The sequence below is a fragment of the Podarcis pityusensis genome (genome assembly GCF_964106645.2).
Source record: "Podarcis pityusensis genome assembly, chromosome: 2".
Classification (NCBI taxonomy): Eukaryota; Metazoa; Chordata; class Lepidosauria; order Squamata; family Lacertidae; genus Podarcis; species Podarcis pityusensis.
In genome coordinates this window covers 127,191,301-127,214,609 of record NC_138029.1, presented here as the reverse complement: position 1 = coordinate 127,214,609, position 23,309 = coordinate 127,191,301, and the positions used below count along the sequence as shown (strand labels likewise).

The 23,309-nt window shown below is 53.6% G+C and overlaps 1 protein-coding gene across 3 annotated transcripts; it reads left to right on the top strand.

The window, feature by feature from the left end:
* Window positions 1–351: 351 nt before the first annotated feature.
* RXRB (retinoid X receptor beta) lies at window positions 352–15,611 on the top strand. Of its 3 annotated transcripts, none has more exons than XM_080986567.1 (10): window positions 352–504; window positions 4,259–4,491; window positions 6,498–6,651; window positions 8,178–8,357; window positions 10,456–10,688; window positions 11,274–11,403; window positions 13,459–13,591; window positions 13,701–13,792; window positions 13,950–14,055; window positions 15,316–15,611. In XM_080986567.1, exons 2-10 carry the CDS (start codon window positions 4,360–4,362, stop codon window positions 15,461–15,463), a joined length of 1,308 nt encoding a protein of 435 aa, XP_080842693.1. In that variant the 5' UTR covers window positions 352–504; window positions 4,259–4,359; the 3' UTR covers window positions 15,464–15,611. The 3 variants fall into 3 exon arrangements, with proteins under 3 accessions (XP_080842693.1, XP_080842692.1, XP_080842691.1); XM_080986566.1 differs by lacking the exon at window positions 352–504 and adding an exon at window positions 534–764 and having other exon boundaries at window positions 10,456–10,625; XM_080986565.1 differs by lacking the exon at window positions 352–504 and adding an exon at window positions 632–764.
* The last annotated feature ends 7,698 nt before the right edge of the window (window positions 15,612–23,309 follow it).

Sequence of the window (23,309 nt, the reverse complement as noted above, 5' to 3'; positions counted from 1 at the left end):
ATATACGTGTCTGTATTTATAATGCTATATACGTATTATATTAAACTTTTGCATGCACATATATATATATATATATATATATATATATATATGAATGCATTATATATATGCATACATGTGCGTATAAAATAATATGATATAATTCAAATGTTTCTATAGGATATATGATGAGATTGTATTATAGATTTGAGAGGCCCCGCCCCTTCTCCCCTCCCGCCCCGCCCCCTTTCGGTGAGCGCCCGGGGGCCGCGACGCCTGCCGGGAAACGCCTCGCATCCGGGAGGCCCCGGTGCATTGTGGGAGGCTGGCCCGGCGCCTGTCGGGCGGGCGGAGCGCGGCCCCCCTCTCGCGCGGTGCCTGCCGGGTAACCCCCTCTCCCTCGTCCAATCGGCGGCCCGCTCTCCTGGCCCCGCGCGGTGCCTGCTGGGAGTCTGGCCCTGTCCCCGAGGCCCCTTCGCCCGGGAGGAGGAGGAAGAGGCGGCGGCGGCGGCCCCGCGGTGCATGGTGGGTGAGGAGGCGGCTGCGGGGCGGGCAGCGCCCGGCGGAGAGGCCCAGCGGAGGCCGAGGCAGGGGCGGCGGGGGCGCCTGGGCCTGCGCGCCAGGGGCATTGTGGGTAGGCCCAGGGAGGAGGGGGGAGGCCGCGTCGGCGTCGGGACGAGGCCCGGAGCCCCTGGCGGCGGCGGAGGCGGCGGGGTCGGGGTCGCGGCCTCCCTCGGGATCCGCCCGCGGAGCAGCCATGGCAGACCCGGGACGGGCCGGAGCAGGTAAAGGGGGCCCCGCCCCTCCCCACCCACGGACACGTGATCAGCCCCCCCAAAACAGAAGGGGGTCCTCTCGCCCCCCCCCACTTCGCACCCCAAAAGGAGATTAGGGACGGGGGGGCACCTGGCTGGTGGTGTGACGGGAGGGATGCTGTGATTTGGGGCGCCGTGTTCGCGTGTGCAGAGAATAATAAGGGTTTGCTTTGATTCTGTTTTCCCTTCTGTATTATTGTGCATTTTGCCTTTCCGTTGTTTGCCTGTGATCTCCGGGTGAAGCGCGAGATTTAATTAATAACGACAATAATAGTAATGACTTGGGAAGTCCTGCTGCTGCTGCTTCTGGCAATAATAATAATAATAATAATAATATATTATTTATACCCCGCCCATCTGGCTGGGTTTCCCCTGCCACTCTGGGCAGCTTCCAACAGAATATTAAAATACAATAACCTATTAAACATTAAAAGCTTCCCTAAACAGGGCTGCCTTCAGATATCTTCTAAGACTCCCGCCCTGTCTGCACAAGGGTTGCAACTAAGAGAAGGAGCAGCAGCATTAGGCAGAGACCCAAGCGGTGCAGTTTTCCTCCTCCTCCTCGCTTCCCTGGCTTAAAAACAAGAATCCTAGAATTGCAGCCTTGGAAGGGACCCAGAGGATCATCTAGCCCAACCCCCTGCGAGTGGGATTAGGGAAGCTCTCTCAGAGCAGCCCCCTCGCCTTGCCCCTCCTTTTGGGCTGCAGAAGATGCTGGAGGAGCAGGATTTGGCCATGGTGGGCCTCTGCTCTGCACCCCTTGAGCTCTCCCAGGCAGTTAGATGTTGCACCAACATAGACGCACAGGGGCCCTGAGGCAAGATTTAACTGCAGCCCAAGGTCCTTTCTGCCACCAGAGAAGCAACAAAACCCAAACTGAGATTGTGAGGGGAGGGGTGTATATGTACAAGGTGGGGGGAGAGTTCAGTCTCCCTAACACCAGTGTTAGAAGCTCAGGTGTATAAGGTGATCACCCAAATGGCACTTTTAAACTTAGGTTTTGGTTGCCACACAAGGGATTGTCTAGGCGCTATTTCCCCCCCAATGAAATGTATTATCTTTCATTTCATTTCTATATCAGTTTATATTTTAAAGTATTCTAGGAAGACAGTGGGGTGTAGTTACCACATTTGTATCACACTCTTTTCTCCACGGAGTACATTGGTACACCCTCCCTTCTCAGTTATTCCCTACAACGACCCTGCGAGGTAGGAGAAGAGGCTGTGACTTGCCCAAGTTCACTCCGTGAGCCAGGCCCTCACCTGACACTCTCACCGTTACCCCCCACTGGCTTCCTAGAGTCCTTCTGCCGTGGGGCAGCTATATAAATTAAGTAGGTAAATAAATATGAAAAAAGCCAAATGTCACTTAGCGAAGGATCTGAAATATTTCCCTTGGAAGATTGAATTAGTTTTATCCTGGATGTTTTTGTTTGATGAGTGAATGTGCTGCAAGCCACCTTTGAGATTTGTTCTTTTGAATGTAAATAAATGAAATGAACAATAAAAACAACAAACCTCGTTGGGAAAAAATAAAAGGTGCCTGGACATTCCATTGTGACAACCATAACCTAGGTTTAAGGTGCCATTTGGCGATTAGATTATATATCTGTGAGTTGTGAACATTGTGATACAATACTGATTGCTGTAAACCTCAGGAGGGGAGAGGCGCTTGCTGGTTGCTGGTTCCCCATTGGGGCATTTGATCAGCCACTGTGAGAACAGGAGGCTGGGCAAGATAGATGGGCCCCCTTTGGCCTGGTCTAGCAGCCAGGCTCTGCTGATGTCCTTCTGGTCTGAGTGGTCTCCAGAGACGGTCCCAATGGCTGCTCTGCCCGGCCAGACCCCATTTCCCCATCTCAGGACCTGGGCTGCCTCAAAGCAGCCCAGCCCCATTTCCTTCCGCCCATGCTCCCCAAAGCATGGAGGGCTTTCAAAAGAGGAATGTACACCTTGCTCTGAATCACTTTGTGCCGATCCCTGTGAGGGGCGGGAGATCCTGGGCCCCCTGGAACTCACCACCACAGGACGCTTGGAGACTGTCTGCTGCGCAGGTGGCTCCTGGCAGAAGGGCTGGGGTTTGTGTGCTCTTCTGCCAGGAACAAGAAGGGCTTTGCAGCTGTTTCGCCCTGGCAGTCCAAGTAATCAAAAGGCTGTTGTTCCCTCCCCGATGGGGCCCTTTAACTGGGGCTTGCAGGCAGCACACTCACAAGATAGTTTTCCGGGCTTCTTCAGTGGTCTAATCTCAAAGTCTTGATACGTATATTGATATTCACTGATAATAATTCAAATCAAATCTTATTAGAAATAGCTTGATGCACTTCTAAATGATCAATTAAATCAAAAATACATATTCATTATACATAAAATCAAATTTCTGTAGTACAGAAGAGTGGCCTGTCTCTATCTACAACTCTACTAGCATCTCGGTATTGTGAACTTACCTTTTGTTGGTATCTTCATGAACTTATCTAAAAAACTGAGTTAAGCATTTGAAAAATCTATTGAAACCTGACATTACAGGTTCATTTTAGGCTGGGTAGTTCGCAAGTCTTTGTGGCTCTGTGTAATGTTTTGTATTTTTCTCAGAAGGTTGATAAAGTATGTATAATTCTTGTTCTGTGTATATTAACCGCCAACGTGTTGCGTGAGTCGTACTACGGGGAACAAGAAGGGGGCAGAGTCCGGGGCAGACGGGCCCTGCCGCGGGGAGGAAGCTGCGTGGGGGTGCACAAGTCGTGTGGGAACGATCCCAAAGTCGCAGCTTGTTTTGAAGGAAGGAGGAAGTGGCAGTTGCTCAATCCACCAGCTCCCTCTCCTCTCCCACTGAGCCTCTGCGGTTACTCAGAGCAGGCCACGTGAAGAAGCATAGAACAGTAGAAGTGTGGAGTGGGAGGGGACCCTGGGGTGTCATTTAGTCCAACCTGCCGCAGTGCAGGAGTCTTGTGCCCAACGTGGGGGCTTTTATCCCCGCAGGATTTGCTCACCTCTCGCTTGATGGTTGGGAAGCTTCGTGAAGAGAGTAGAGCATAAGAATGTAAGAGGAGTCTGCTGCAGGATCAGGCCAAGGGGGGCGTTGAGAATCTAGGAATCAAGATATGCTGCCTCTGGGACTGGAGGTTCCATAAAAAGAATCAAACTGTTCTAAACCTCCCAGCGTTTGGCTTCCTTGGCTCTCTCTGAGCTCCAGCTTCTGACTGCACACTGGAGGGAGGGAGGGAAGACGCCTGGGCGCCGGTCTCCTGGGTTCCTTCCCCACCAGAGGCGGGCGGCCAGGAAGCCCTTGAGTCTCGTGGCGCCTCTTGCAGGGTTGCAAAATATCCGGAGTGAGCAGTTCTGGGGAAACGCCGGAAGGGGTGGAGGCTGCGGGGGCTCATTTCAGACTTGGGTCTCTCTCTGGTGTGTGTCTTCACGAGCACAGAGGGGTGAGAGTCATCTTTAACGCTCTCTCCCCCCTCCTTCCAGGCTGCCGGAGTCCGGATAGCTCTTCTCTCAGTTCTTCCCCACCGCTGCGAGGCACCGGAGCGTCCCCTCTGCCAGAGCCCTCGGCTCCCCTGCACCCTTCCATGATCGGTTCCGCCATGACCACCTCCATCAGTGGCCTGGGCTCTCCCTTCCCTGTCATCAGCTCCTCCATGGGGTCCCCGGGACTCCCAGCGACACCCTCCATCGGCTACGGACCTGTCAGCAGCCCCCAGGTAAGACTGCTCACCACCACCGCCCTTCCTGGAGCTGGGTGAAGGGGAGCGAACGGGCTGGAAGCCAAGATCTGTGCCTTCCGCGCCATGATTGGCTCCCAGTACATTTCTGAGCACAATCCAAAGTGTTGGTGCTGACTTTTGGGACCCTAAACGGCCTTGGTCCTGTATACCTGAAGGAGCGTCTCCACCCCCATCATTCTGCCTGGACACTGAGGTCCAGCGCCGAGAGCCTTCTGGCAGTTCGCTCACTGTGAGAAGCCAAGTTACAGGGAACCAGGCAGAGGGCCTTCTCGGTAGTGGCACCCGCCCTGTGGAACGCCCTCTCACCAGATGTCAAAGAGATAAACAACTACCTGACATTTAGAAGACATCTGAAGGCAGCCTTGTTTAGGGAAGCTTTTAATGTTTGATGCATTATTGTATTTTAATATTCTGTTGGAAGCCGCCCAGAGTGGCTGGGAAAACCCAGCCAGATGGGCGGGGTATAAATAATAAATTATTATTATTAGTAGTAGTAGTAGTAGTAGTATTACTACTACTATTATTATTATGAGGCAGATGTGGTTGGGCATGGGGTGGGTCTGTCTGCGTAAGTTGTTCAGGTCAGGCCTTATAAACCTCCCGGGACCCAACTCTGAGGTCTTCCTTCATGTTCCTCTTCCATGAGAGGTCCAGGTGGCAGCCACACAAGAACGGGCCTTTTCTGCAGTGGCCCCTTGTTTGCGGGATACTCTTCCCAGGGAAGTTCAGCTGATGCCTTCATTAGACACCTTCAGGCACCAGGCTGATTGACATCCGTTGCCCTTTTAAAAGAGATTGTTTTTATTATTATTTGTGTGTTTTTTATATTGCAATTGTATGTTGTGGGCTTCCCTGAGAGCTACAGGTGGAGCGCAGTATACAAATTCTAATGGAAAATAAATAAACAGAAGAACAAGTAAATAAACTTGGCGACCACTTAGTCCCCGGGCCCAAGTCAAAGTGCTGTTTTTGACCTACAAAGCATTGCTGCTGTTGTTATAATATTTATTTATACCCTCCCTTTTTCCCTGATGGGAATCAAGGCAGCTTACGGATAAAGTAGGAACAGCTAACAGCCTAGGAAAAAGGAAAACTGGCATAAAAAATGTTAATAGAATTAAATGCAGGCAGATGGATAGGCAGGAGGATGGTAGTCTGAGAACAGGGCCTCTTCAGTGGTGGCTTCCCATTTGCAGAACACTCCTCCCAGGGAGGCTCACCTGGCAGTTTCGTTACACGTTTTCAGGCTCCCGGGGGGACGGACATTCCTCTCCAACCAGGCCTTTGGCTTTTATTTTTGTATTTTGCATTGTATCACCCCCCCCAAAAAAAAATCAAATGTATGCATGTGCTGTGGGGTTGTAGCCATGGCAGAAAATGCAACCAAGGAATTTAATATGTCAGTAATAAAATGAAAAAATATTTCATTTCCTCTCGTTCATATACCCTGCGTGATTGTAAAAAAAACCCCCACAAAAAACCCCAACTGAGCCTCAAAGCGACTTACAGAAAGACGTAACAACAAAATTCTCGCTAAGAGAAATTGACAGCAAAACTTTCAGACTGTCAGTAAACTAGAACAAGTTACAGGGAACTAGGCAGAGGGCCTTCTTGGTAGTGGCACCCGCCCTGTGGAACGCCCTCCCACCAGATGTCAAAGAGAACAACTACCAGACTTTTAGAAGACATCTGAAGGCAGCCCTGTTTAGGGAAGCTTTTAATGTTTAATATTTTAGTGTTCTGTTGGAAGCCGCCCAGAGTGGCTTGGGAAACCCAGCCAGATGGGCGGGGTATAAATAATAAACTATTATTATTATTAATTATTATAGACTAAGAACTAAGGCGCATTGGGGGGAGGCGATTCAGCGGGTAATGAGACCTAAGTTGTTCAGCGCTTTACATCCCGATCGCTGCTCCTTGAGTGAACGGTCAGGCCAGTCTAAATGCCGCACGACTGAGCGCCCTCTCTGGCCCTTCCGCAGATCAACTCCACAGTCAACCTGTCCGGACTCCACTCGGTCAGCAGCTCGGACGACGTGAAGCCCCCGCTGGGCATGCGGGTGGTGGCCGGCCACCCCCACGGAGCCATCATGCCCGGGAAGAGGCTCTGCGCCATCTGCGGCGACCGGTCGTCAGGTGTGCGTGCGGACCTCGCGGGAGCCCCAGTCGGCGGAGTCGGTGTCTCCGGGGGGGGGGCGGACGCTTGGGGCAGGGCGGTCAGTCAGTTCTGGCGTGGGTGGGGCAGGGCTCGAGGCAGCTGGGTAGCGGGGGAGAAGTCTCTAGCTTGTTTGGACGGGGAAGCCGGGGAGTCGAGAGAGGGAGCAGGAACAGCCCCTGCATTCCCATATTATTATTATTACAGTGGTGCCTCGCAAGACGAAATTAATTCGTTCTGCGAGTTTTTTCGTCTTGCGAATTTTTCGTCTTGCGAAGCACGGTTTCCCATAGGAATGCATTGAACGGTTTTTAAGAAAAAGGACGTTTTCGTTTTTCATCTTGCAAAGCAAGCCCATAGGGAAATTCGTCTTGCGAAGCAACTCAAAAAACGAAAAACTTTTTCGTCTTGCGAGGCATTCGTCTTGCGAGGTACCACTGTAATAATAATAATAGGTGGGTGTTTAAATAACGTCTTATTATTATTAGTGGGATTTAAATAATGTTGTGACATTATCATCATAGCTGCTTTTAGGGCTAGCAAAAGGATAATAATAATAATAATGCAACGATGCCTTAGTGGTTGGGGTGGCAAGCAAGGGGCGGGTCCCTCTGTGTCCCCATAGTCATGGAGGGAGATATTTTGTCACTCTGGGCTCTGCACAGAGACTGGATCCGGGTGAGGTCCTGCCAGAGGAAGACAAGCAGGGTTGGGCGTATTCTGGCCCTGCTGCCTCGTGTGGGATTCCCGATCTCCAAACTGGGCTAAGCTGTTTTTTTAGGGGGGCCAATACAGTCTTAGGGACGCGGGTGGCGCTGTGGGTTAAACCACAGAGCCTAGGACTTGCTGATCAGAAGGTTGGCAGTTCGAATCCCCACGACGGGGTGAGCTCCCGTTGCTCGGTCCCTGCTCCTGCCAACCTAGCAGTTCGAAAGCACGTCAAAGTGCAAGTAGATAAATAGGTACCGCTCCGGCGGGAAGGTAAACGGTGTTTCCGTGCACTGCTCTGGTTCGCCAGAAACGGCTTAGTCATGCTGGCCACATGACCCGGAGGCTGTACGCCGGCTCCCTCGGCCAATAAAGCGAGATGAGCGGCGCAACCCCAGAGTCGGCCACGACTGGACCTAATGGTCAGGGGTCCCTTTACCTTTAATACAGTCTTGGATTCGTGGCACATTTAAGGAAGAAGGGCTGCCTGGGGGGGGGGGTGATGCTTTGGGAAACGGGGGGATAAGGTTGGGGAGATTTTGAGGCCAAGGAAATTCCCGCGTTTTAGGGCAAGGGCCTGCGTGCCTCCCCCTGGTATCCAGTTCTGTGACCCTGCAAAATGGGTTGAGCCTGGGTTCTGGCTTGGGTGGGGAGGTGAAGGGCGTTGGAGGTGCCCTGGGGGTGGGGAGGGTGGGTGGGTGGGTGGGCGAGGAGCTGGCCCCTCCTCCTCCTCCTCCACCCCCCGCCCGGCCCCCTTGCTGCCCCCGCTCACCCCGTCCGTCCGGCGCCCTCCCTCCAGGGAAGCACTACGGGGTCTACAGCTGCGAGGGCTGCAAAGGTTTCTTCAAGCGGACCATCCGGAAGGACCTCAGCTACACCTGCCGCGACAACAAGGACTGCATCGTGGACAAGCGCCAGCGCAACCGCTGCCAGTACTGCCGCTACCAGAAATGCCTGGCCACCGGCATGAAGCGCGAAGGTAGCGGGAGGGAGGGAGGGGGCGGCAGGGCGGGCTGCAGCAGGGGGAGGGGCCTCCCAGGGACAGGCAGGCAGGGGGGCTGCAGGGGGCGGGGAGAGAGTCAGGGCCGCAGGGAGGGAGTCGGCTTCCTCGTATATTCGTGGAGAGGGAAAGGGACCCCAGGGGATCATCTAGACCAACCCCCACTTGCCGGAATCACAGCTTGAAAGACGGCCACCCAGTCTCTGCTTAAAAACCTCCCATATCCCAAGAGAGGCAGTATAACAGCTCCTTTTCTCAGAATATTCTTCCTGGCGTTTAGTCAGAATCTCCTTGAAGCCACGGGTTCGAGTCCTCCCCTCCAGAGCAGGAGAAAACAAGCATGCTCCCTCCTTCATGTGACAGCCCTTCAGATATTTGAAGAAGGCTCTCCTGTCTCCTCTCCAGCTCCTCTTTCCCAGGCTAACCATCCCCAGCTCCTTCAACCCTTCCTCATTAGGCTTAGTTTTTAGATCCTTGATCCTTGCTTAGGGAAGCCTTTAATGTTTGATGCATTACTGAATTTTAATATTTTGTTGGAAGCCGCCCAGAGTGGCTGGGGAAGCCCAGCCAGATGGGCGGGGTATAAATAATAAATTATTATTATTTTTATTATATTATTATCCTCTTGGTCACCCTCCTCTGCACACCTTCCAGCTTGTCAACATCCTTCTTAAATTGTGGTGCTCAGAATTGGACACAGTATTCCAGGTGTGGTCTGAGTAAGGCAGGATAGAGTGGGACTCTCACTTCCCTTGATCTGGACGCTAGACTTGATGCAGCCTAGAATCGCATTAGCTTTTTTCGCTGCTGCATCACCCTGTGGACTCAAGTTCAGCTTGTGGTCCACCAAGACCCCTGGATCCTCCTCACTAGTAAGCCAGGTGTTCCCCATCCTCTATTTGTGCATCTGCTTCTCCCTTCCTAAGTGCAGAGCCTGACGTTTGTCCCTGTTGAAATTCATTCTGTTAGCCTGGGCCCAATTCTCCAATCTGTTAAGGTCATTTTGAATCCCGATTCTGTCCTCTGCGGCTTTAGCTGCCCCCTCACCTCTTTAACTGGGATGCCCAGAACTGGACACGGGACTGGCCAAAAGTGCCGCGCCCATTCCTGGCTGGCTCAGCGCCACTCTCTCATGAGTTGACTCTTCTGCCGTGTTGTTTTAGCTGTGATTCTGGCATTGCGGAGGGTTGGGCTCGCTGGCCCCCGGGGTCCCTTCCTGTTCTGCGATCGGCGCCTGCCAGAACGTAGCGCTTGCTGACGACTCTTAGCCAGAGGGTAGCTTCCTTGAGCGAGGGCTTGTGCAGTGAACGGGTTGCCCACCCGCCTTTCTCTCACTGCTCCTGCTCCTGTCTCGCGCCGGCGGGCGACTGCTTTGACTGCAGAAGGTGAAGGAGAAGGAGGGCAGGTGTGGGAGCCCCCAGGGAGCTGCAGCCACCGTCTGAGGCAGCGCTGGGCTCCATGGCATAGCGGGATAGCGCAGAGCCCTTCTTCTGAGGTGGCTGGGGAGAGAGCCTTCCGTCCCTCAAAACAGCGTCATCCAAATTTGGTTGGGCTCGAACTCTTGGCCAGTGCAACCCAGAGGTTGACGGGAGCCGTGGAACCAAACCCCCACAGGGTACCGGGGCGGGGGGGGGAACTGGGGGGGGAGAGCGGTCCAGGTAGTCCAGGGGTAGCAGTTCCAATGGCCCAGTGGCGGCAGCGGTTGATCTCTGTGTTCGTCCTCCACCCCTTCCCCCTCGGCAGGGACCCCCGCCCGTGCTCCCTTTGGGTTCAGGGGGAGCAGTGGCGGGGGTCGCGTTGCCTCGCCCCACCAGGCCTCCTCGGTGGTGGCACCTCCCCAGCTTCCTGTCCCGCCTACTCAGAATCCCTCCCTCTCTCTCAGCCGAGGGGTTTGACCCAGAGGCAGAGAGAGAGAGAGGGATGAAGTTTGTGCTTGGGGTGATTCCTCGACTTTCCCCTCTCCCTTCTCTCTCTGCTTTCCTGGGGGGGGGGGGTTGGGACCTGCCCTCGTCTCGTCCCTCACCCCCGCCTCTCTCTCTCTCTCTCTCTCCCCCCGCTCTCCCGGGGCCCCCCACAGCGGTGCAGGAGGAGCGCCAGCGCGGGAAGGACAAGGACGGGGAGGGGGACCTGGCCGGGGGCGGGGCCAACGAGGACATGCCGGTGGAGAAGATCCTGGAGGCGGAGCTGGCCGTGGAGCAGAAGTCCGACCAGGGGGTCGAGGGAAGCGGCGCCACGGGGGGCAGCTCGGTGAGTGGGGGTGGTGGTGCTGCGGGATCAGAACGCTCGCCCCGGACGTTTGACGTCAACGAGGTAAATACCCGCTGGGGGGAGAGAGAAATGAGGCGCGGTGGGGGGCAGGGGGGCGGCTCGCTGCCTCTGCTGTGTGGGCGGAGGTGGCTGTGGTGCCCCAGGGTGGTGGAGGGCAGCTGGTTCGCCGGGAATACTTTGGCAGGGCGTCGTTCAGCTGCGGAACTCCTTGCCGCAGCGGGAGAGGGTTGCCTGCCGCCAGATTTGGGTTCCCTTTGGAGGGGCCCCCAAAGGCCACACTCGGCCTCCACCGTCAGCGGCAGCAGATGCGCCCGGAACCCGTCTGCTGGAAGCCGCGGGAGAACGCCGGTCTTGGGTTCGAGTGCTGCTTTCAGGCTGGCCTCTAAGCTCTTGTGATGAAGGGCTGCGTTTAATCACAGCAATAGGGGGCTGGACTAGGTGGGCTGGAAGGGTATGGAGGGGCACCCAGCTGGGTCGGGGAGTGGGTGTGAGGGGCCGAGCAGGGGTGGGTCGGGGGTCCTGGTCTCTTGCACAGCAGGGGTGTCTTTTGGGGGGGGAGTGGCGTTTCTCCTGACGGAAACTTGCCCACCCACCGTCCCGGCCTCTTCCCTCTCTCTGCCCCTGCAGCCCAACGACCCCGTCACCAACATCTGCCAGGCGGCCGACAAGCAGCTCTTCACCCTGGTGGAGTGGGCCAAGCGCATCCCCCACTTCTCCGAGCTGCCCCTCGACGACCAGGTCATCCTGCTGCGGGCGGGTGAGTGGGGGACCCTCTGCGTGCGCCCCTGCCAAATACCACTGCATTTTATCCAGATAGAGTCCTGGGTGAAGGCAAATTGCATTCCTGTTCTTCCCCCTCATCCCTTTCAGTCTCTCTTGCCACCATTAGGGCAGTGTTTTTCAAACTTTTCCCAACCTAGTTTCCTTCCTGTTGCCCCCCCCCATCCTACCATGTTATTATTATTATTATTATTATTATTATTATTATTATTAATTCATACCCCGCCCATCTGGCTGGGCTTCCCCAGCCACTCTGGGCGGCTTAAAATGTCACACATTAAAAACTTCCCTAAAAAGGGGTGCCTTCAGATGTCAAACGTCAGGTAATAATAATAATAAATTTTATTTATACCCCACCCTCCCCAGCCAAGACTGGGCTCAGGGCAGCTAACAACCAATAATAAAAACAAGTTAATTGAAATACAACTTTAAAAACAAGATTGAAATACAACACGAAAACATTAAAATGCAGGCTCGTCACAGGAGGAGAAAGGAAAAAAGGTAGTTGTTTGACATCTGGTGGGAGGGCGTTCCACAGGGCGGGTGCCGCGACCAAAAAGGCCCTCTGCCTGGTTCCTTGTAGCTTTGCTTCTTGCAGTGAGGGAACCGCCAGAAGGTGGGAGCCTTTGTAAACAGTACATGTTTTATTTTTAATTTTTATTATTGTATAATTTATATAATTTCACCTGTGGCCCCTTTGGAATATACTGGGGGTCCTGTGGCCCCTGGTTGATGAATGCTGCATATTAGGGAACAGAGAATCCCTTTTTTCTGTCCCACGTTGTCCGTTTCCATACAATGGGTATACAGTGGAACCTCGGTTGTCAAACACTTTGGAAGTCGAACTTTTTGACTTTTAAGCGCCCACAACCCAGAAGTGAACACTTCCATTTTCGAACAGCTTCCAAGGCGTGTTTCTCGCATTTTTTCAATTGATTTTGCCAACCGGCATTTGCGCCTCGGTTGTCGAACGTTTCAGAAGTCGGAACAGTCTTCCGGAACGGATTACGTTCAGCAACCGAGGTTCCACTGTGTAGTTCGAAAGAATATTGAAAATATTTTTCCGTCTTGTTGATATATTCCAGCACTTTCTCCCCAAACTTACTAAGTGTGGGGCACAGTAAAAGCATCTATTTCCAACAAGCCTTGTCCGTATTACGTCTCCAGCAAAGAGCTGCATTAGATGGGGAGTCCAGTAGATTCTAAATTGTATTTTCTGTTGTGTTAAGCCTCAACTTATGGCCTTCTGGAACTCCCTCCCACTGGAGACGGGGATGGCCGCCATCTTGGAATGCTTCGAATTAGGCCAGGGGTATCCAACTCCCAAGAGACTGCGATCTACTCCCAGGAAAAAAGGCAGTGATCTACCCATTATTTTGGAGGCAGTTCAGAGTTGTCAAGCTTCTTGGAGCAGGTCAAAGTTGTTGACCTTTTCTTAGGGGGCAGCTTCCCAAAGTTACTGACTTTTTTTGGGGGGGGGTCCCAAAGCTGTTGAGGGTTTTTTTAACAGTAAGTGTGAAGAATTGCAATAAATCGCCGCTAACATGCGAACACAGCACTACAGAAGAGAAGAAAGGAACGCCCACTAAACGCGACTCTGGGAAAGAGCGAGGGAGCGGAGACATGATTCTAAACAACGCGAGCGATAAGGATCCCATGATCAACCACGGTCACCTGGGGATCGACCTGTCGATCGCAGTCAACCGGTTAGACACCCCTGAATTAGGCGAATCCCCCACCCTTCCTGGCTTTTTTTCTGGCCCACGTAGGACCAGTCTGGATAGTTAGCCTTGGTGAAGAGTTGACGTTTTCATCCCCCCAAAAATGTTTTTGAATTGATTTTCCCTTCAAATGAGGCTGCATTTTAATGCATTTCAATGTTTTAATGCTGTATTTGAATCTTGTTTTTATCGGTTGTTAGCCGCCCCAAGCCTGGTATTGGCTGGGGAGGGCAGGGTATAAATAAAAATTATTATTATTATTATCATTATCATTATCATTATTACTAACGCCCCTTCCTTTCTCTCTCCAGGCTGGAACGAGCTGCTCATTGCCTCCTTCTCCCACCGCTCAATTTCCGTGAAAGACGGCATCCTTCTGGCCACCGGCCTCCACGTGCATCGCAACAGCGCCCACAGCGCCGGCGTGGGAGCCATCTTTGACAGGTGCGCGCCCAGGCGGGAGGGGGTGGCGGCCGCCCTCGATGGGGATGGGTAGGTGGGGCTTTTCTCTTCTGCTGCTGCTGACCCCCCCGCCCTCCCTCCGTCCCGCCAGGGTCCTGACAGAGCTGGTGTCCAAAATGCGAGACATGCGCATGGACAAGACGGAGCTGGGCTGCCTGAGGGCCATCATCCTCTTCAATCCAGGTGAGCGGCAGAGGAGGGTCCTGGGGCAGCAGGGGAGGGGGTGCGCGGCCCCCTTCCTTCCCCTCGTCCTGGGGGGGTGTGTTGCAAGATGCCTGCGTCCAGGGGGGGTCTTGATTCCCTCTCCTTTCCTGAGCGCCTCCGTCTCCCTCTCCGGCAGATGCGAAGGGTCTCTCCAACCCCGGAGAGGTGGAGCTGTTGCGGGAGAAGGTCTACGCCTCCCTGGAGTCCTACTGCAAACAGAAGTATCCTGAGCAACAGGGCAGGTACGGGCAGGCGGGGATTTGGGGTGAGGGGCTGCGCTGAGAAGGCCCCGCAGACAGCGCCTGTGACAAAGTTCCCCGGGATATCTATTATTCGGTTTTCACATCAAATTTTGCAATCACATACCCAATACATAGGGACGCAGGTGGAGCTGTGCTCTAAACCACAGAGCCTAGGGCTTGCCAATCGGAAGGTTGGCGGTTCGAATCCCCGCGACGGGGTGAGTTCCCGTTGCTCAGTCCCTGCTCCTGCCAACCTAGCAGTTCCAAAGCACGTCAAAGTGCAAGTAGATCAATAGGTACCGCTCCGCCGGGAAGGTAAACGGCATTTCTGTGCGCTGCTCTGGTTCGCCAGAAGCGGCTTAGTCCTGCTGGCCACATGACCTGGAAGCTGTACGCCGGCTCCCTCGGCCAATAAAGCAAGATGAGCGCCGCAACCCCAGAGTCATCCGCGACTGGACCTAATGGTCAGGGGTCCCTTTACCTTTACCCGTTACATAAAAACAAGATTCCAGGGAATCTTCTGGGCTTCCATCCTCTGCCTTATGGGTCCTGTTGTTAATCATTTCCTCCTGCATCTTTTATTATAATCCAAATATTCTGGCGTGCTCTGGTCCATGGGGTCATGAAGAGTCGGACACGACTAAACAACTAAACAACAACAAATATTTTACATCCCCATTATGTCCAAAGTTCACCCTTATGCCGCAAGTGTTATTCCAGTTCCACTAACAGTTTTAACTGTTTACAATGGTTTTTGAGATAAATTATAAAGAGCAGTGCATGGAAACGCCGTTTACCTTCCCGCCGGAGCGGTACCTATTTATCTACTTGCACTTTGACGTGCTTTCAAACTGCTAGGTGGGCAGGTATTTACTGGGAGTTAAATACCAACAGTACATCATTTTTACATACCCTCCATGTCCACCACACATGATAAAAGTTGCCTTCTTTTTTCCCTACATTTCCAACATACATTTGACCCTTTTTATGCATTTTTGCTAATTTACCGGGAGTTAAATACCAGTGGCACATCATTTTGACATAGTTTTCTTTCAGCGTGTAACATGCTGTAAATTTTAAATCCCAGTTCCATAACTTCTCTCCCCTGGGATATTCTTGCTCCCCTCCCGTGGAAAGGTCCAGAAACTGGCCTTTGCGGAGGGCAGGGCGGCCGCCGAGGGAGGCTCCCCTTGCGTCCTGTGGCAGGGAGTTCCGCCGTTGCCAGCCGGGGACTTTGACGCCTCTCCCCGCTTGTTCCAGGTTTGCCAAGCTGCTCTTGCGTCTTCCTGCGCTACGATCCATCGGGCTGAAGTGCCTGGAGCACCTCTTCTTCTTCAAGCTGATTGGGGACACCCCCATCGACACCTTCCTCATGGAGATGCTGGAAGCCCCCCACCAGATGTCCTGACCGCCCTCCTCTTCCTCCTCCTCCCCCCAAGCCACTCCTGCCGACAGAAAGAAAGGGGGCGCTTTTTGTGGGGATTGCGGCAGGGGCTGGACTGGGTGCCCCTCACTCGCCTCTCTCTTCGCCACGACAACGGCCATCCCATCAGCTGCCTCTCTCCCCCCCCCGACACGTCTGCCCCACACACCCCACACCGCCTCCAGAAGAACCCCCAAGTGAGGTGACGTTGGCTTCCTCCACGGATGGAGTTTTAGGGGTTTGGGACACGGGAGGGGTCGCTTTCTGGCCAGATCTCCCTGACACACTCCAGGGCTGTTGGGGGGCAGTTTACCTTTGGGGGAGCACCTCCTTGCCCCTCCCCCGACGGGGTTTTTAAAGGCACGGTACTGTGTTTCGAAGGCAGCCCTCTCTTGGCCGTGGGTCTCCTGCGCAGCCCCCCCTGCCCACCTCTGAGCTTTGCAGGCTTTGGGGGTGAGGTCTTCCCTCTGCCCCACGGAGACAAACAGTGCTTGTGAGGGGCCAGGCTGGGGGCTTTTGGGGTGCAGCTCCCGACCCCAAAGAGGATTCCTGCGACAGACTTTATTTTAGAGAATGTGGGGAGGGGCCCTGTAACCTCCCGCCGACAGCCCCCTCACCCCAAAGTAGGGGGACTTTTTTTAAAAAAAAGAAAAAATGGTTTCTAAGGTATTTGGGGAATGCTAAGCTTGTAGGGGGAAGGGGTCGAGTTTTTACCTCAATAATGGTTATCAGAAAATACGGTTTCCTAGATTCTTGTCCCTCCCACCATCCCCCCCAGGTAGAGGCCTAAGCAAACCCCCTTTCCCGCTCCTCTCCTTCTTCCCCCCACCCCCCAAAATATTTCTGGTTTAGCACTTTGGACGTGGCCCTGTTCCTCATCTATGCAAGGAGGTGTGGAGATTGGGGAGGGAGGGTGGGACAAAAGAGAGCCCCCCCCATGCATGTGTTTCTATGCCAGGAACCCCCCCCCCCAAAAAAAACAAGGTTGAGGATGTTCCCATTTGGCCGCCTCCCCAAGAATGTCATGGACAACCTAGTCAGATGGATGGTATAGAAATAATAAAATTATGATTATTATTGGGGGGCAGAGCTGGGTTGATGCGGTTCATGTGGCCTCCCCACCCAGGCATCTGACCTCAAGGTCGGTGGGGAGGAACCCAGTGCCCCCCCCCATATCCCTTTGGGTCTTTACTCCTCTATTCTCCTTGGGGTGTCCTGGTCAGGGGGGGCTGGCGGTGACCCACATGCATGGCTCTGCTCTCTATTTGGCCTCCCCCTCCCTCCCTCAGCATGCCCATATTCATTCGCTGCTCCCCCCCCCCATTAATTTTATTTCTGTTATTAAACTCACACCCCCCAACTTGAATCTCTGCTTCTGGAACATGTTGATTTTAATAAAAGCTGCTCTTTCCGGAGGGGGGGTTCCCTCTCCCCCCTCTCCATGTGTGTGTGTGCTCTCCACTAATTTATCAGTCTCTCCCCCCCCCCCCGACTCTGGCGTAGGAGCAACAAAACTGCTCCCCAGACCCTTTCTATGGGATTGCAGCAGTCTCTGAGCGCACACAGAGGGCCTGCAAACATGCATGAAAGAGGCAGGGGGCTTGGGAACGGGGGGGGCTCCCCCCCGTGCATCACGGGCTTCCCAGAAACATCCTGGGGGGGGCTGAGTGGGGCCCGCAGTGGCTCGCAGACCCACCCTATATAATGCCTGTGGGGGTCCAAACCTGAGGTGGCAGACCAGTAGTGAGGCCTTAGTAAAGGAGTTGACCCTCTGGGTGGGGGCCAAACCCCCCTCCATGCAAGGGAACCTGAGGAAGAGGCTTGGAAATACATCTGCCCATCTAATAAGGCCATTCTCCAAATCTATGGGGCAGCCTCATTTGGAATCCTGTGCCGGTTCTGGTTGCCTCACTTGAGGGAGGATATTGCAGGGTGGGGCAAGGGCAACTGAAATGACCGAGGGGGTAGAGACCCCCCTCCCCTTATGAAGAAAGGAGGCAGAGTTTCTAGTTTAGCAAAAAGGCAAGAGCTGACGTGGTTGTAGTTGATTGGCATCTGTCTCTCAATGGAGGGCGACTTCGTGGGTGAAGTCAAAGGGTTGGCAGGTTGCAGTCCCTGCTGCTGTCGCTGCTGTAGTAGACCAAGAAAAAAGCACACCAAGAACTCTGGCCAATATAAATTTCAGTAGTGGGAGTGGTCCCTACTCGCACAGCAATAGTCAATCTACCCACACATATTACCCCTTAAAAACTTACACGACCCCTTAAAAATTAGCTGATGAAGGTGAATACATTGAAACAAGGCCCTGTCCTGGTTTCTGATCCATAATTGACTTCTGCTCAATGATTGAAACTAAGACCTTCACATCAAATCTGACTATGGACTAACATTAACTTATCTCTACTCATAAACTCTTATCTCTGATTCTGTAGCGAATTATTGTGTTATACATATCCTTATGAGTTTGAGTTTGTAATCTCTGTTGAAGTTTATAATATCTAATTGAGTTTGTAATCCTTGTCAGAATACAGTGGTACCTCAGGTTAAGTACTTAATCCGTTCCAGAGGTCCGTTCTTAACCTGAAACTGTTCTTAACCTGAACCACCACTTTAGCTAATGGGGCCTCCTGCTGCTGCTGCGCCGCCGGAGCTCGATTTTTGTTCTCATCCTGAAGCAAAGTTCTTAATCTGAAGCACTATTTCTGGGTTAGCGGAGTCTGTAACCTGAAGCGTATGTAACCTGAGGTACATACTTTTGAATGGATTAGTTTTTGTTACAATTGACTATTGCTGTGCGAGTAGGGACCACTCCCACTACTGAAATTTATATTGGCCAGAGAGCTTGGTGTGCTTTTTTCGTGGTATATTTAATAACAAGAGCTGCTGTTGTAGAGACAGAGATGGGAGAGACATGTTTTGTTGCAGCCAGGGCAGACGAAGGCGTCCGGCTGTGCCGAAGCAACCAGGGCATTCCTCGTAATTTTAGGTTGTGAACCGCCCTGAAATCTATGGGCATATGGCGGTAAACAAATTCAATTAATATTCATCATCAACTCTGCTCCTCCCAGCGGCCATTCCTCCTCTGGTCACTCCTACGGACGCACAACCTGACTGTGGTGGTCTGCAAGGGATTGCCAACCTTCACGTCCCTATTGCAGACCTCTTTGTAAGGCGGAGTGGCAGTATAAGAGGGCAGCCCCTGTGCTGGAGATCATTAGGAAAGAGATTGCAGAGCACGGGACTCTTAATCCCAGGGTTGCAGGTTTGAATCCCATGTCGGTGGGGGGAATTGCAGGCGGCTGGACTAACTTGCCCTTGTGGTCCCGACTCTCATTCCAAATCTGCCAATATCCTAATGCTGTTCTATAAATCTGCGGTGCAGCTGCCATTGGAGTCCTGTGTCCTCTTCTGGTCTCCTTGCCTAAAAAGGATGTTGTAGAGCTGGGAAAAGTTCAGGAAAGGGCTGCCCTGGGGTGAAGGAGTGGCTCCTCTTGGAAGGAAGGCTGCAGGGCTGGGGACTTCCAAGGAAGAAGAACGCTGGACGATTCAGATGAAATAAAGCCCTTCGTGCAGCACATGGAACTCCCTGCCACAGGAGACGAGGATTGCCACCAATAGGAACTGCTTTGATGGAGATTAGGCAAATTCGGTTTCTGGAAGTCGCAGGAGGGGAGAAGCGTCTTGTGCCTGAATCCTCCGGGGGGGGGGCTTCACCTGAGGGCATCTGCTCAGCCCCTCCCAGAGTCCCTCTGGCCTGAGCCCCTTCCCGTCTGAACGCAAGTCCAGCACAGTCTGGCTTTCTCAGTGCAGTCTCCGCCGCCGCCGCTGGGGGGCAGCCGCGCCCCGTGAGCTGAGCTGCGTGTGAGGGTTTTTTGGGTGGGGGGCGGCGTTGTCGGGTCTCCCACCTGCCACCCTCATTTCCTCTCCCCATCCTGCAAAGGAGGGTATTCTAGGTGACGCCGCCTCCGTGTCACCAGATCGCCTCCCCCCGCAAGAGCCCTGCCCCATTCCCGGCTCCTAAACACCACCTGGAGTTTCTTCCTCTTGGCGTCCACTGGGGGGGGGCCTTGCTTCTCTCCCCTCCTGTCCTTTATTTGGCTCCCCCCGCCGCCGCTGAAAAAAAAAGAGGGATGGGAAGCACTGGTTACTTTTTCTTCATGCGTTGCAGGGGTTTGGGCTAGTTCCTCTCTTCTTCATCATCATCATCGCCCTCCTTCAGTCTATGGGGCACGCGCCTCCTGCCCCACTACTCTATAACTTCTTCCTGTGTGCCCCACACCTCCCCACATCCCTTGGCTGGGGCGCAACAGGTTCGAAAGAATGTGGCTCGTCTGCGCGGAGCAGCACCCAGACTGCTTCCTCTGAGCGCACGCAGAGCGCCGCAGCATTTGCTGCCCAGTTCCCCGCGGCCTGCCTCCCGCAAATTTAAGACGGGGGGGGGGGCAGGATGAAGGGTTCCCATTTCCAGGGACAGGCACCTCTTTCCCAACCCCAAAATTACGTCTCCCAGTTGGAAGGGAAAGTTGCTTTTTCTTTTGCAGAACAGCCTTTCTCTCCCCCCCCCCCGAAATTCCTGGCATATTTCTAAACCTCCCAAGGATGTATACGGCTCCTCCCGCCTCGCCAAAACAGACCTCGACAGGAAGCATCCCGCCTAAATCCGCAGGACCCCCACCTTTAAAAAAAATAAAATGCAAAATGGTCTTTCGGTGGCTTCCCTTGGCGCAATTCCTCTCCCTCCCCGCAGCTTGGAATCGTGGCCTGGGCTGACCCCCCGCCCCCCCCCCCGGGCTCCATCCTGGCTCATGAATGGCGCTCAGTCCCTCCCCGAGCTGCTGTTTTCACAGGCCGGCCTGCCAACCGCCGCCCGCCAGGAGGGGGCACAAAGCCGGGCTTGTTCCACCCCATCAATGGGGGCCTGGTCCTGCCCCCTCTCACCTGGCGGGCCCGGCAGGCCACGCAGACCCTGGCAGGAGGGGGTGGGAGGCGGGGAGAAGAGCGAGGGGGCGCCGGAGGGTGCAGAGTGACCCCCACCTTCCTTTGAAATCCCCCCACCCAGGAAAAAAAATATAGAAATATATTCCCTCTAAGGAGGGAAACACCGTTCAAAGCGCAACCACGCAGCAGCAGCTGTTCAGTGGGGGGGAGGAGGAAATGGAAGCCCCCCCATATCCTTATCTCCCCCCACTCACCATTCCCAAAAGACGTTCGGGGGCGCAGCAAATGCCTTGCGCCCCTTCTGAAATGGGAGCTTCCATCCAAAATATACACGCGCACCTCTGAACGCGCGCAGAGCGTGTCCCTGCATTTGCTGGGCCGCTGGCTGGCTTTGGGGATGGAAATTGAAAGACGCCTGCTTCTTGGGAGAAGAGCAATGACAAACCTAGACAGCATCGTAAAAAGCGGAGACATCGCCTTGCCGACAATGGTCTGTATAGTTAAAGCTATGGTTTTCCCAGTAGTGATGTATGGAAGTGAGAGCTGGACCATCAAGAAGGCTGATCACTAAAGGATGGATGCTTTTGAATTCTGGTGCTGGAAGAGACTCTTGAGAGTCCCATGGACTGCAAGAAGATCAAACCTCTCCATTCTGAAGGAAATCAGCCCTGAGTGCTCACTGGAAGGACAGATCCTGAAGCTGAGGCTCCAAGACTTTGGCCACCTCATGAGAAGAGAAGACTCCCTGGAAAAGACCCTGATGTTGGGAAGGATGGAGGGCACAAGGAGAAGGGGACGACAGAGGACGAGATGGTGGGACAGTGTTCTTGAAGCTACAAACATGAGTCTGACCAAACTGCGGGAGGCAGTGGAAGACAGGCGTGCCTGGCGTGTTCTGGTCCAGGGGGTCACGAAGAGTCGGACACAACTAAATGACTAAACAACAACAACGAGGATGGATAATATATATACGCGCGCACGCAACCGGGCTTAGTCTCTGCCCTCTGAGTATGTGCAGAGTGTGCCCATGCATTTAGGAGACCCTGGTCCCATTTAGGATCGAGCTTCCAGCCCTGATATATATATATAAGCGCGCGCGCAATCTGCCTCTGAACATGTGCAGAGCGTGTCGACACAAGGGGGGGGGGGACCGGCTGGCTTGGTCAGAGTTTTGCTCTTTTAAAAATGTAGATATCAGACCCTCATCCCTTCTGCGGGGAGTGTCAGCGGCTCTCCTGGACATCTTCCCCGTATGCAAAAAAATTCTCTTTTTCAGGCGCTCCTCCGCTGAGTCCCACTTGGCTCCGGGCTGTTCTGCGGCCTCTCGCTCCCACCCCGCCCGCTGCCAGGAATAGCCCGGGCGCTTGGCCGCCTCCCGAGAGGACATTCCTGGCCTCGCCATCCTGGGGGACTCCACCCCAGAGGCATAAAATGGGAGGGGGGCAGGGATACCGAAGTGTCCTGGCTCTTGCAGATGCGTCTAAGGCTCCTCTTCCAGCCAGCCACCTTCGTGGCCCTCGCTGCCTCTTGTGGCGGGGAGTTCCGCAGTTTCTATGTGCCAAGGCAGCCCCTCTTCCTTCCCATGGGCGTATTACGCGCTTGTTGCATTCCTGTCCCGCCGCCCTCGTTCAAGCCCCACAGCGACCCTGAGAGGTTGGGCAGGTCCCATGGTCACCCAGGGGGGTTCCTGGTCTCCAAGTGCAAACTGGAACCCCTGGCCTCTAACCAATGCACCACACTGCCTCTCGAGGTGGCAGAGGAGGAGGAGGAAGTGGCTATTGGATAGGATAGCTCACCTCTGCCTCCTGGACGCTCAATGCTTCTGAATCTCGGCTGCTGGAAACCCCAGGAGGAGACGGGGCTATTGGGTTCGAATTCTCCTCGAGGGTTTCCCTTGGGGGGGGGCCTCTGGTTGGCCCCTGTAAGAACAGGAGGTCAGCAACCTTTTTCAGCCGTCCCTCAGGCCATGTGGGGGCTGGACTATATGGGGGGGACGGACGAATGAATTCCTATGCCCCACAAATGCATTTTAAATAAAAGCACACATTCTACTCATGTAAAAACACCAGGCAGGCCCCACAAATAACCTAGAGATGCATTTTAAATAAAAGGACACATTCTACTTATGTAAAAACACACTGATTCCCGGACCGTCCGTGGGCCGGATTGAGAAGGCGATTGGGTTGCCTACCCCTGACATAGATCGTCAGGGTGGAGTGGGAATTCGAATCCTGCTCTCCCGAGTCCTTATCAGGCACTCTAACCATTGTCCCACACTACCTCTCACGTAATAATAATAATTTATTATTTATACCCTGCCCATCTGGTGGGGTTTCCCCAGCCACTCCCAACCGAATATTAAAAACAACACAGCATCAGACATTAAAAACTTCCCTAAAAGCTGGGAATGTGGGCTTGGGAGAGCACAGTTGGCAAGGTCGTGGTGCTGATAATGCCAAGGTTGTGGGTTCAATTCCTGACTTTCAGGGGGTTCGACTAGATGAGCCAGTGTGGTGTAGTGGTTAAGAGCAGTGGACTCGTAATCTGGGGAACCGGGTTCACGTCTCCGCTCCTCCACATGCAGCTGCTGGGTGACCTTGGGCCAGTCACACTTCTTTGAAGTCTCTCAGCCCCACTCACCTCACAGAGTGTTTGTTGTGGGGGAGGAAGGGAAAGGAGAATGTCAGCCGCTTTGAGACTCCTGAAGGGGAGTGAAAGGCAGGATATCAAATCCAAACTACTCCTCTTCTTCTTCTTCTTCTTCTTCTTCTTCTTCTTCTTCTTCTTCTTCTTCTTCCAACTCTATTAATTTATTGAATTTATATACCGCCCTATACCCGCAGGTCTCTGGGCGGTTTACAGAATAAAATCAAAATATAAAAACCACAAAATC

What these genes read in the sequence shown, in the direction of transcription:
- RXRB (XM_080986565.1), top strand. Translation starts at nt 737, where the DNA reads ATGGCAGACCCGGGACGGGCCGGAGCAG. An exon ending in GGACGTTTGACGTCAACGAG is followed by an intron (nt 10,689 to 11,273) that starts GTAAATACCCGC and finishes CTGCCCCTGCAG; the next exon opens with CCCAACGACCCCGTCACCAA. An exon ending in CATCATCCTCTTCAATCCAG is followed by an intron (nt 13,793 to 13,949) that starts GTGAGCGGCAGA and finishes CCTCTCCGGCAG; the next exon opens with ATGCGAAGGGTCTCTCCAAC.